General features: G+C 35.8%; 1 protein-coding gene across 1 annotated transcript in view; it reads right to left on the reverse strand.

Annotated features, from left to right (window-relative positions):
• The window catches only part of LOC104464349 (fibrillin-2), a gene marked incomplete at its 3' end in the record, with an annotated part of 79284 nt that overhangs the window by 24532 nt on the left and 40202 nt on the right, over positions 1-14550 (reverse strand). Inside the window, exons 15-21 of the mRNA XM_010077023.1 lie at positions 14328-14453; positions 10232-10357; positions 9074-9196; positions 7525-7647; positions 6047-6172; positions 3396-3518; positions 2940-3062 (exon numbers count right to left, since the gene is read on the reverse strand). Of these exons, the coding sequence (XP_010075325.1) occupies positions 2940-3062; positions 3396-3518; positions 6047-6172; positions 7525-7647; positions 9074-9196; positions 10232-10357; positions 14328-14453 (870 nt within the window). The remainder of the gene's footprint in view (positions 1-2939; positions 3063-3395; positions 3519-6046; positions 6173-7524; positions 7648-9073; positions 9197-10231; positions 10358-14327; positions 14454-14550) is intronic.

Here is a 14550-nt window from a genome sequence, read left to right on the forward strand (position 1 = left end):
TTTCTGAAAGGAAGGGACAGGGAACTGCTGGAGAGAGTCCAGCGCAGAGCCACAAAGATGATTAAGGGAATGGAGCATCTCCCTTATGAGGAAAGGCTGAGGGAGCTGGGTCTCTTTAGCCTGGAAAAGAGGAGACTGAGGGGTGACCTAATTAATTTTTATAAATACGTGAAGGGTGAGTGTCAGGAGGATGGAGCCAGGCTCTTCTCTGTGACATCTAGTGATAGGACAAGGGGCAATGGGTTCAAGCTGGAACATAGGAGGTTCCGCTTGAGTATGAGGAAAAACTTCTTTACAGTGAGGGTGACAGAGCACTGGAACAGGCTGCCCAGAGAGGTTGTGGAGTCTCCTTCTCTGGAGACATTCAAAGCCCGCCTGGATGCGTTCCTGTGTGATCTGATCTAGGTGTCCTGCTCCGGCAGGGGGATTGGACTAGATGATCTTTCGAGGTATAATTCATACAGAATATTATGCGACAGCATGAAACTGGAATTTAAATTCTGCCATCTTTTCTGCTCAAGTGTGCAAGAGATAGTGGTATTGAAAAGAACGAGAAGCTGCTGTCCTTTGACAAGAAGTTTCTGGAACATTTTTCAGCGCAACTTGTGCATTCCAGAAGGAAGAAACTTTCCTTTTTCTTGGTGAGATCTACAGTAAAGTAAAAACTGGGTAATTTTTTATCATGTGTCAGTGGCACAAACATCATTGCAAGTGAACTTGGAATTTGGAATTGCAGTCCTCAGACTATAAAAGAACACAAGCAAACCAAACTTCAGTTCTTCCCTCTTTGGACTGGGTAAGTCAGCAAAGCAGACATACCCAAAGCATACCAAATCTAGAACCAGACTAGTATAGCTGCATTGGAATGGCAATTCTCTCTTTTTCCACTACCTATGCAAAATCTTTTAACCCTCTGGAAATACTACAAATGAGAACTACCGGTGAAAGAAAAAAAGTAAAAAGTTCAAAACCCAACAATGCCTGCAATTGTATAAAATAGTATAACTAACAATGTTTCTAGTTGCACATGGTGTCCCATCTCTTCAAGGGCTTCTAAAAAAATGGCCACAAAAATATAATTTCATTCATGGATTAGGGCTTTATTATTACCTCACTGTGCTATTTCATGGGAAGCAGAGGCTCTGCCTGCCCCCATCAAAAACAAAAGCTGCATGTTCCCTGAGTGTTTTTTACACTTTGTCATAGAGTAAGGCTATAGAGAGAGGGAAAGTGTACACCCCAGGCTTGCAGCTTCTCCCACAGACAGATAAGTGGATTCCAGTTCTGCCACTTTCTGAAGCTGAACTTGAAAAAAATCTCAAAAGCCAACCAAAAACCCCATGTTTGCTCAGGGGGCTAAGTCCTAGGAGTCTCTTTCTGTACAATCAGTCGCTGCGGAACTAAAAATACTTCTTAAACAAGGGAAAGGAAAAGAGTCTTTGTACCAGAGAAAGGGACAGCCCTAGCAGTATTTCCTCAGGACAAAAATAAGGAAGGGTGAAATAGTTTTTCTACCACTTTCTTATTCAACATTTTTTTCTTCAGAGGGGGAAACCTTGCTCTCTCATTTGGGACTCTAGAGTTGTTAGATTTACCCTTGAGTAGGTCCCCTTCCACTGTGGAGGCTTCCTTGAGGAAACATTGGACCCCTGCCAAAAATATTATTGGGAAAACTGGTCCCAAAGTAGACTGCCAATTCAAACTCCCATTTTTTTTAGTGAAACACAGGTCAGCTAGCAGTAGGATAATTTGTTCTCCTCAGCTTCCTCAGAGATCACTTAAATTCTCTGGTCATAATTCAGGGCTTGCAGGGGTGATCATACACAGTATCTGGTTGTAGGAAAGAAGGACTATCTTAGTAGTTATATGCTGCAGAAGGGGAGCTAAAACGGTAGGGATTTAATTGCTTCAACTGAATCTTCAGATGAGGCAAAGCTAAAAGCTTAAGCCAGACTGCAACTGCAGAAGAAAGGTATTAAGGCAGGAATTGTCAGAAGAGTCTATGGGAGAAACACAGGTTTCCAATTCAGTGGGAATAAAATACAGAAATTCACTTTGTCTCTAAAAATTTCAGCTGCAAGTTTTAGAATAAATTGGTCAAGACTGTGGACATCTAAAGACCTCAAAGAGCACTTATTTCAAGCATCCAGAGAAGCAGCAGAGAATATTCATAGGCAGAAAATGGAGAAATGTGGAAAAGATGAGCAATAAAATTGGTTCCAAAGGAAATCTGCATTTCTGTAGAAATTATTTGCTTAGAATATATTTATTTGCCACCACAATCTAATATTATTCCAAATATTTAGCAAATGGATAGAGTTCTAACTACCAATTCAGGAGAATTTGAGTCTTCTCAAGGTAATAAAATAGAAAGGCTGTTTTCCAAATAAAAAGTTAGATGGCTTTCCCAGGACCACACATAAATCATTCTGGCTGAACCTTGGCCCCTCTCTTAACCCCTCTCTTCCCCAAAACTTCCATAGACTGCTAGTATATGCTCTAATCACATGACATCCTATATCATATATCAAGGGGGAAAAGTGTAAGCCAGAGAGAATTACATAAACTACAGTGAAACATGCCTTTACTTTGTCTCCAGCCAAATGGGTACCACAAACAGTTTTAATTCCAGTTTAGACGCAAGATAAACACATACATCAGTCCCAAGACATATCTAGGATTAAAAAAATATGGTTTTTATATAAGAATTGTTGACTATGAGGAGAACGGAAATGCAGATAATATATGTTTTAACAGATTTCAAAAAGGTGATGTTAAAAGACACTGTAAATACCATTAATCAGTTAAAATAATTAACTCCACAACAGGATATACTTCATGTGGAAGTACAATTTTTCTATCTTGCTACCCTCATTTGCATCAAAACAGTCACATTGGCTGTGATTTCTAAACTAACACTTCAGGTAGCTTTTACTTACCCACACAACCCACTCCAGTAGGATTCAGCTGGAAGTCTGGAGGACAATTACATTCATATCTTCCAGGACTATTTACACAAAGACCATTAACACAATTAATGGGATCGGCACATTCATCGGTATCTAAAATAGGAAGGTTATATTTATAAATCTGCTCACTGGGCAGAAAAAAAGAGTAAGTTTACCTTTTAAGACAAAATGGGCACGAAAATTTCAAATGCAAGTGAATTTTAGTTGAAATTGAACAAAAGAACATCATCAAACATTAAGGAATAACCTTTGTACAGCAACTCCAAAACATGCAATTCTACACATTGCTTATTCAGTGGGGAAAAACACACTCTCATTGTTGCAAGAGAATACAATGCATGTTTTTGTGAACTCATCTTTAAATTAACTTGGTGCAACTAAAAAAAAAAGAAAGTCTTTACATATTTCTGAACAGAAGAGATATACCTGTACAGTTTCCCCCGGTTCGATCTAGTTCATAGCCATCATCACAGATACAATGAAACATTCCTGGCAGATTATTACAGGTACCAAATACACATATGTTCTGGAAGGAGCATTCATCGATATCTGAAGGAATGTATTAAGAACAGAAAGTTACATATCATTACCATATTAATATTACAATAGTGTATTGTACTACTAAAAGCAAATGAAGACACATGTAAGTTAAAAAATTATTTTAAAAAGTAACACTGAGTAATCGCTTCTAGGTTTGTACAGAACGCTATAACTAGGGATTTATGAGGCATTCTCCATTAATCTGTTTGTTACTTATGCCTGTTTTACCTACTGTGAATTAAAAACAGCAAAACTGACTTCTCAGGACTCAAAATGAAAGCGAAGTCAAAAAGCCAGTAAGTTCCTTTCAAAATGTGCACTAAAAAGAACGAAGTGTAGCACCCTGCAAAGGTGTCAGTCATTTCCTAGCTCATAATCTGCAACATTTCTTACTAATGGTAAGTGAGATTTTCAACTTCCCCCATTCTTGGGGGAAAAATGTTATACTAAGAAGAAAGAGAGGGAGTAGGCATTGACAGTTACTCATATCTCCTTGGAGAAGGTCTACAGGGTAAAGGACCACCTCTGTACTCATGCAAATTGACGATGAAATAAAGTTGAAAGACACTGACAGAAAATTAGATGACAGCATATTGTCAACTGCAGTGCTAGAAGATGAGTTAAATATTAACAGCACAGAGTGCAAAGTTACGGTTTTAGACACAAACTATAAAGGACTTCTGAGTTGAAGTTAAGAGGGAAAAACACCCTGCATTTATTGTCTAATAGCAAGACTTCTAAACTGCCAAAATAAAGCAGCTCTGCAAAAGGCTAATGCAACTCCAGCATGTACTAGTGAGCTATTAGCAGAGACAGGAACATGAAAGCATTAATGCCATTTTACAATGCACAGCCGCTAAATCTTCATTTGAAATTCTGTGCACAGTGCTCTGTTCAAGACCAATGAACTAAAATTGGACAAGGTGTAAAAAAGGGATATTAAAATTAGAGTAATGAAATATCTATTTTAAACTTGGCTTACTTGCCTTAGCCAAAGATTTAGAAGTGATAAAATGCCTCTTTATAGGAACATATGAGAAGGGGGAACTTTAGAGAGGGAGAGAGAAACAAGTTTTTAAGGGAAAATGAAATTTAAGATAAATGCCTAATAAAAAAAAAAAAGCTTTACAAAGTTATGGAAAAGACTGTATAATTGAGAAGCTAATGTACTGACATCTCAAGGGACTTCTGAAAAATTTGGATGAATTATCTATATTACAATTATTGGACTGAATCCAGGCTTTCAATTTTGTCCCTCGATTGCAGAAATCAGCCAAGGAGTCACCTTATCACAGGACAAATTAATATATCAACTTCCAAAAAAAAGATATCTTAAATATTCAGCACCCAGATCTTTTAGTTCTCCAACAGCACAGTTTTGTCTATGGAATGCTTTCAGATTTCTGTTGGAATCACAGTAATATACCAATATAACAAGCATATATACCAATATAGCAAGCATTTATTTTTCAGAGCATCTTTGTGGATTAATTAAAAAGCCAAATGTTGGTGACTTGCTGTCCCAAAAATTATAATCATATTGTTTTTCAAAACATTGATTGACTGACATCTATTTGGGGATTTTTATTAGAACACTGGCATGACTATAATATGACTTAACTGACTGAGCTGCACTGAGAAATTCAATAAAGATGATTGAGCATACTTGGTAACTACTAGCAGATCTGACCAAAATAATTGCATAGCTAATTTTTCAGAAGCTTCTGCAATTTTTTTACAGCTAGAAGTCTGATTCATACGTCACCTGAATGTTTGAATATGCCAAGTAACGTTCTGAGTTTTAGAGACTACATTTTTGAACCTGTTTTTAATGTTTCAAACAAGAATTTTAACTTCCTAAGACATTATGAGGTTTCCACCACTAAACATGAAATAAGCTAAAAAGCTTTGGAGCAATGGCCAAAAAGAGTTTCTCCAATATACAGTTCTCTTATAGTAAACAAAGAAAAGAAGTAGGAACACAACACAAACCAGATGCTGAACTGGACCAGAATTCCTTTTGCACTTCAGATGATCTGATACAATGTTGAAAGTGAAAGGGTGACGATAAAATATCTTCAGTATGCACTTTAAGGAGTGTTACAAACTTGTCAAATATAGCAGTGATTTGCCTATTTCAGTTTTCCTGAAAACATTTATTTTAAAATGAGGTCACTTAATGCATTTTGTGTCTCCTGTGTAAACACATTAAATAAAACAGTGACGAAGACATTATTTTCCATACCCTAGTGTCATTAGTGACAAAAAGAAGACAAATAATTTAAAAAATGAAATTACTGAGGCAAACGTCTACTCTGAGATTTTTGGATCAAGGCCAGGAAAACTTCATGGAAAGATGAAAGCTACCTTCAACATAATTCACACTGCAAAATAATCTTTGCTTGAAGAAATCACTGATGTGAAGCATGTGCTGAATATTCTGCTTCCAGGTTGAGGTCCTTCCAGTACTTCTTGTTGTCTGCTTTACAGCAGCCAATCCAAACTCAGAAAACGAACTTGAAGAACCTGTGGCTTACCTTGGCATGACTTGCTGTCCGAGGCAGGAGTGAATCCCATCTCACACTCACAACGGTAGGCACCAGGGACATTCAAACACTGTCCATTTTCACACAGATTAACATTTTCTGCACATTCATCAACATCTGTGGGAGACAGAAAATTTATTTGAAACTACATGTTTCACTAGAAAAATACAAATAATATTATCCTGACATTCAAAATAACAGTGCTGTTGAGTATTGTTGATATAAAACAAAACATTTACAACTGAAGACGAAGTAAATTGAAAGAATACAGAAAAGCAAAGAAAGTAATTTTCAGAATTATTGCTTTTACCCTGCCATAATTCCTTACTCCTTGTTTTTCATTAATAGATTTATTTTTTTAATAATGCAAGATTTTCAGATTCAGTACTATTAGCTTTGACAAATAAGTTTAATACTTCGGTTATACATTCAAAACTTTGTCTCTTGGTATATATTGCTATGCTACTTTGACATAAAACACATTCAAAAGGCAAATTTTCTTAAGGAAATCATACATAGAAAATTATTTGCATATGCATTTTAGCAAATATTCTTTGAGGATTGTGAACATTACAACTACATTTGCACACTTGAGGATTCTTACAGTATGCCAGAAAAGTGATTATTTTTTATAACAGGTATAAAAGAGCAGAATGACAAAGGAAGTCTTTCAACACTGCAGTCATCATAAGGACTCATAATTTTGTCAGATATGCTTATGCGTGTCAAAAAAAATTTTCAATATACTTTATTCAGTCAATCTCTAGTATCCCATCTGATTTAAAAAAAAAAATGAAGATCAGTTTTAAAATAAAAAAAATTAACAGAGTGTATTAATAACAGGGATGAAAGTTCTTGTTCTTTAACAACAAACTTGAAACAGTTTATATGATCTTTTTTATGTCAATTTATTTTGAATCACTTGCTCTGTGCTAAGCAATGTTCATTCTTAATAGTGAGCATTTACCAACAAATTTAATTGCAGAGATCATGGGCAATATTTTTCAACTGTAATTTGTTTTTATTTTTAAAAAAGTCCTCTGTTAATGATAAAATCCTGTTCAACTAACATATAGTGAGGGGAAAACAGATGATGCCTTCCTTGACAGAGACAGACCTTGCCTACAAGACAGGAACCATAACAGAGAGCTGGTGTTTTGTGTTCTTGACTAGAGAGCCTGCTGCTGCAAGCAGCACATGCACATTCAAAAAAATTGTCACGAAGATGACAAGGAGGAGGAAGGAGACAGAAACTTCACCCAATAAATGGGCCCCATGGGTCCAATTTGGCACACAAATCAAAAGAATAATCAATTGCCTTTGTTAGTATTTCTTCAGCAGATGGGAAGAATCCTGATCTCAAAAGACACTTCTACTTTTACTAACTTGCACTTTGGGCTTAGATCTAAATTGCAAAGATTCCATACAACAGAAACAGTGACAAGTCAACTTCCACAGACACTTCTTACCAGAACAAGTAAATCCATCCCCAGTGAATCCCTCTGCACAGGCACAGTGGTATGACCCTGGGGTGTTCACACACAGAGCGCTGACGCTGCACTGGTGGGTCCCATTGGCACATTCATCAAGATCTGCACATCACGGGCAAAAGAGTGCAAGCAGTAACAGAACAGTTATTATACCTGGCTTACTATTAACTGTCAAGCTAATACATGCAACTGCAAAGATGATGTATGTCTTCATAAACATACAAAGTTCTCATTAGAAGATTCAGCGTTGACTTATAGTGATTTCATTTTAATATTTCTTCTTTTAAATTGCATGAGATTGGGTAAATGTTTCCAAGCAACAGATGGAATTCAGCTGACTCATTACTTGAATGTTAAAGAACTTGAATTCAACATGAGTTAAAAATCCAATAAACTACAGAAATACAGTGGGGTGAAAATCTGCCATACATTTGGAGAGTATTCTCAAGTAACAGGAGAATGTGACAACAATGTAACCCCATGAAGGTTAAAACAAGCTTTCACATTTACTTGGTCAACCTGAATGGAAAAAAAAAACAAACCAAAAACAAAAACAAAAGAAAAAGTAAAAAGACTTTACTTCCCCTCAAGAGCATGTTTGATGGGAATAGCCATACGGGTTCATGACATATGAGTCACACTAGCTAGTGCTATGAGCTAGCCAACAGTCCCTTCTCACTTGTCTGCAGAGTGGTCTGGAAGAACATCCCATACCCACAAGCTATTTTTAACTACAAGGATGATGCTGGAAAAACTTTTTAAAGTTTTCTCCTTCAAATGGGACTTTTTTTATTTACTTAGTAAAACCTCACATATTTTTAGTGAAATGACAATAATAAAGACCATGGGGCCTTCCCCTTTTTCTCAGATATGGCTTTAAAATCTTCGAAAATCTGGCCTGCAGTAAAGTCTCATAATATGGTACATTTTCTTTCACATATTACACCAATAAAACCTAATTCTTAAATGAAGCTCCTCTTCCATGAATCCCAAAATGTTCTGAAAAAAAGGTATATATTACAGTCTTTTACACACCAAACTAAAAAATGAAGGTAAGGGTAAATTATGCTACTCTAGCAGCCCAGAAAAAGTAGAATCAGGTTTCCCCATACCTCAAGTCCAATCTGCTCTATATTAGGGCCTATTACCTAGATATACTATGGGACGTTTACAAAAAATGATATTAAGTAACAGAAATAATATCTTACTGGCAGGAAATCACAGAACAAATTCCCTTTTATTTTTGACTGATTTTTTTGTTTTGCACATTCTAGCAGTTGTTTGTTAACTTTGTAAAATACATAGCTAATTCAGTAAAACGTTACACAAACAGGCTTCTGAGACAAAACCAGTTTTTTTTCCTCAGAAAACCAAACCCCTGAAACATGGGGTTGCATGCCCATCTATCCACAGATATAATAATCATTTTTTTCTAATAGAGTCACATTACATGCTTTAATTAAAAAAGAAAAAAAAAGAAAAAAAAAGGAAAAAAGAGAAAAGCTTTCTTTTCTGTATACTCACTTACCAATACATTTAATGCCATTTCCAACCCATCCTTCTCTGCAAGTACATTTAAAACTTCCTGGTACATTGATGCATGAGGCATGCATGTCACAGTTGTGAGCAACAATTTCACACTCATCCACATCTACAAGCACAAAATAAACTATTAGTATTTACATCAGGAACACCAGATTTTCCTTTACATGTTGCTTATTTCCACCGTGCAGGTTTGCAGTCCTTTAAAAAACAAACATTCAAGACAACAGAATAATTCAAGCAGGTTACTTTGTATTATACATTAATAAAACATAGTGACAATTGTATTTTAATTTTATTCTTTCTTTGTAAACATGACAAGATCAGTCTGCTTTTGTACAACTGCTTTTCAGTTTGAAATTAAATCTGTTTTCCAGACATATTATATATTCTGATCTTTATATGTCAAAAATGGGATCAGACCCTTGGGTGCATAGGCATGTTTCAGTTATAAGAATGATTAGTCCAAGATTTCAGTAATTATAGAGTAAATTCTTAATGGCCAAATTACAGGAGAAATTCTATCAACTTTCCCAGATTACTTATTTTGGATAAATTTAGCTTCCTGAATGCACTGAAACCAGCTTGCAGAAGACAAGATACTGATTAACTATCACAGGAACTCATAGACTTCAAAACTGACTGATTATGGTTCTTTAAAATTTGTTAGCATGGGTTGAAGAATGGCATATACTTCGCTTTCACAACACCACATTTTTCATTATTTTACTTTTTTTTGGTCCTGTTCTTGGACTACAGGGTCATTTCCTGCAGCTTTAGTTGACAGGTAAATTCATACTTCAAGTATGCATGACAAATGAGTACTGATAAAATACTTCATGCAGCACTGCCCACCCAAGCTATCTTTCGTACCACAGATATTCCAATCTATACCAATAAAAGCTTTGTCTTTAAAATTACAGTTATGTAAGGGGCCTCTCAGATAATATTTATACTGATCAAGGAACATACATTTTCAAACTCTGGATACATGCTGACAAATGTAAAATATTTACTCTTATATTTACTATTATGTACAGATACCAATCTCTCACTTGTATGTGAACAGTTGTGCATTTATTTTAATAGAAAGCCAAACAAGTTATGTGCAAACCATAAAAAATATGCTGGAAATTTGCTTTACCTGTGCATCCAGTGGTTCCTTTCTTGACTGAATATCCTAGCTGACAGTGACAAATGAAGGAACCTTTAGTGTTTTCACACTCCCCATACATACAGATGTTGGAATTCAAATCACATTCATTCACATCTGTAAGTGCACATAAATTCATTATTAGTTGAACATTACTGTGATTTAACAGCATACTTTGTCTTTTTGGAATACTTTCATTCAGGTGAAAATATCAGAAGCATGGTCCACCCTACGATCTGGCATTTATTAATCTTCTTCATAATATATTTCAGCTGTTCCATTCTATATTCTTTTAATTCCCTAAAAACAAGGATGAATGTGTAGTCCAAATACCACAGTGTTTACTAATTTGTTTAGAATGCAAATTATTGGACTACAAAGTCAATTACTTCTTACAAGAATCACTTTAAAGCATTTTTTAAAAACATGTTCTTGACAATAATTTAGCTATAATTTTCTTCCAAAAAAGAATTTACGCAGTAAATTGATCACTTTTCCTGTACAGATACTATCTACAGGTTTCAACTTGCATATTTTGGTCACTATTTAAAACTGAATAATGTTATATACAGGTGTGTCAATATCTCTGAATAGCAGTTGTCAAAATCATAAAAAATAAAGTAAACTCAGTTTTTTTAGTAAGAATTCAATTTAGGAAAGACAATGAAACTTATGAAACAATGAAACTGGTATAAGAACAGACTAGAATTCAGCACCTGTCGAGCAGATAATGGAGGAGTTTCATATGGGTGTTCTGAGACATACTGCAGTGGGGCCAAATGACCCAAGAGCTTTTCAAATACCTTGTCCATTATTTCAATTTTTCCCTTGAAATGATATTAACTAATAGTATTATACAATGACATTAAAGAGAGTCACTATACTGTGGATGAAAACACATTTCTGGTATTGTCCTTCTGAGTGAAGTAAGATGTCATGTAATGCCAAAGCAGAGGCCCACATCCCATATAAATTAAAAGCGTATTAATTGGGATATAATTACTATTAGCTTGCCTTAAACGCCAATATAAGCATGCCAAAACACTGTAACTAGTACAATAGCATGGTAAGTATTGTGTAATATTGTGATGGCATAGCCAGACACAGTTTTGCATAACGATGTGAGCAAGAAGACTGCCAAAGGACAAAGAAACGTGGGCGTAGATTCATGTATAACAATCAAAGTCAGAGAAGTTGCCAAAGGACAATATAAGCACAAGGGACTGCAAATAGGCAGGAAAACCTCACAGGTACACCAGAAGAATGACTATCAAGACAAGAAAACAAGGTAAGCCATAAAAGTAATAGAAGGAGGTCTCCTTTTGGTGAGGGCAGCAATAACATAAAACATAAGCATGGAAAATTGGAGAAGAAAGAAGACAAACACAATTCAGTTCCAGCTTTTGTTGTAGACAAGCACTCAAGCGCCATCATCTTGACCTTTGTGACTAAGTAACACCAAGGGCTGGAAGCTGGTCAATGCAAACTACGCGTAACAGCTCTGTGGTATAGTATATTTGCATATAATTTATAATGTGATTGTTAAAAACTAACAGTTTTGTATGTGGAGTGATAATTATCAATACTGTGTAAGAACTGAACATTGGCAAATGTGTTGTTATTAAATTAATTTAGCAAAATTTAGTTTTGTATCTTAAAACAGGGCTGATTTGGTCAGTCTTCTAAATACTCTAATTACAGCAAGCTTTATTTCCCTAGTATATTCAGTTGCCACAGCATGAGGCAAAGGAAAGCTGCCATGTTCTTAGTCTCCTCAGTTGTAGGAACTGTAGACCTACCTTTGTACTTCTGCTTGTTGAGACACCCCTGGAACATAAGAACTAACCTGCTTCTTCCAAAATCTCACTGGAAAAGCCTGAACTATGACACCTATCAAATAGGGAACTCCCAACACCACAGGGAAACTTCAGACTCCTTCTCGTACTACTGCATGGCTATGAGTAGCTCTGGCACAGCCTCACATTTAGGTTTCGGATAATGCCTCTGGATCATTGGCAGCTTTTTAGTACAGACCTGTACCTACCACTCTGTTATGCCACTAGAAAATGCATACTTAGGGAATAATTTTTATTAATGATCCCATGTGTGTATGTGTGTGTGTCAGGGTGAATTCATTGCTGACATGAAACCAAGTCCCTCTGAATGTGAAATAAGCTGAAAAAAACTCCAAGACATTTCAAGAGAGGAAAAAAAAAAATCAAAATGTCTTTCAAAGCTGAGGTCAAGCGGGAATGAAAGGTCAACAACAATTTCCTTAATGGTGTTGCTGAAAGCAAAATTGTGAGAGGGTAAAGCGCAGAGACATTAAGAACATGCCCTTGAGAAGAAAAGCTTCCAAAAGTTAGAGCTATCTCTGGCACATACAAAGACACAAAGCCACCACAAAAGCAACATTCAAGGAGAATTTTCAAGGGAAAGACCCTTGCAGAAGAACAAGTGATAAGCCACAACCATATCTAAAAAAAATAGTCACAAGAAAAAATAGGGCAACAGGACTCTAGATGTACTCTTCTGCCAGACCCCCTTCCCAGGCACCCAAACTTTCCATTAGGAAGAAAACCTCTCCTAAACAATAATGTCATTTGTATGTGAACTGTGTTTTAGCTTCTTATACTGCACGCTAAGTCTTCAACACAGGCTTTCAGCTATAGCTCAAAGCTTTAACGTTATTCCAGAATATATCTTATTTGAAAGCTAAACAGTTTATAATTAAAGATCTGGTTAAAAACCTGTAGTTAAAACATAGTCTTATTATGAGTTTATAGAATCATAGAATGGTTTGGTTTGGAAAGGACCTTCAAGATCATTGAGTTCCAACGCCCCTGCTGCGGGCAGGGACACCTTCTACTAGACCAGGTTGGTCAAAGCCTCATCCAGCCTGGCCTTGAACACCTCCAGCTGTGGGGCATCCACAACTTCCCTGGGCAGCCTAATCCCTATGTCAACTTTTTGACCCTTAAAATAGCTCCAATTTTACAATAGTTAAATGGCAAAGATAACATAATTTCACATACTGTCAAATAAATATAAGGTATTGCAAATATACTTTGTTGAAAGTAGTGTTAGGTCTAGCAAGAAACTGTAGTTACCCCAAAGACTTTTTGACAAGCTTGGTGATGCTGTTAGCAAGGAAAGCAATTACATACATGGCAGAAATTCACACTTCCTCGTTGCAGGATATTAACCTTAATATCAGATACTGTTTTCCTAGAGAAGAACATTTGAGAGCAGTTGTGCATAAAATGAAAAAAGTATTCTGATTTTACAGCTGAGCTGCTAACATGGCCAATATGAAAAAAGTTATTGAAAAGATCAGTTCTGAACTTTCAAGTTAGTTGCGTACACGGAGTACGTGTGCAAAACTGAAAACAAGAACCTGGAATAACATAAAAGTGAAGTTGAAAAAAAAATCTTAAATTCAACTCTAACTGTGGAAGGAAGGAGACAAAACCAGCTCAGGACAGCTTTTCTCAGCATTACATATAACTAGTTTCTGTGGGAGTGTACACATGTGCGAAGTGAAGGTTTGTTTGACAGATGCTTACAAAATATAGAAAGATGTTATCAGTATAGCCTCGACCACCTTAAAATATGAAACACATGAAACTTCATATTAAATATAAAAGGTAAGAACTTCGTATACACCAAGACAAACTATGTAGCTTAGGTTAATTTGAGGAGATATGTTTATTTTAATTTCTTTATAATTACAATAACTTTATGTAGTTGAGGGAATAAGCTAAAACATTTACAAGAGACAGAATAAAATGCTGGGGCACTCAAATAATCTCTTCTCAATAGAGATATTTTACAGGAATCATATAATTACAACTAAATCACTCTTATTTTTGGAACTATGTGATTTGATTAGTCTTTATGGACTTTTCAAATCTTTTCTTCTACCCTTCCTGATGACTGTAGTGATAGGTATGAAAGATGTACAGATTATTTTTTTAACAATGTACATAGTTTCAATATCCACTTTCAAGAATTCAGCAGAACATCCTAAAACATTAGCTGCAGAATTCTTAGACTTGCATTAAATTTGCTGCACACATCTACTTACCAATACAAGTCTTCATGTCCACAGAAGCCATAAATCCATCATAACAGAGACAGCGATACTCCCCGGGAATATTAGTACATTGCCCACCATCACAGATATCTGGATTGTTTTCACATTCATCGATATCTGGGAAAAAAAAGTCAGATAATATTTTTGTCACTCCAGTACTTATTGGATAAAAGAATACCACGTTCATATTGTCTGAAAGATATGATGCTAGAAC

The sequence above is a fragment of the Pterocles gutturalis genome, unplaced genomic scaffold (genome assembly GCF_000699245.1).
Source record: "Pterocles gutturalis isolate BGI_N339 unplaced genomic scaffold, ASM69924v1 scaffold13078, whole genome shotgun sequence".
Lineage (NCBI taxonomy): Eukaryota > Metazoa > Chordata > Aves > Pterocliformes > Pteroclidae > Pterocles > Pterocles gutturalis.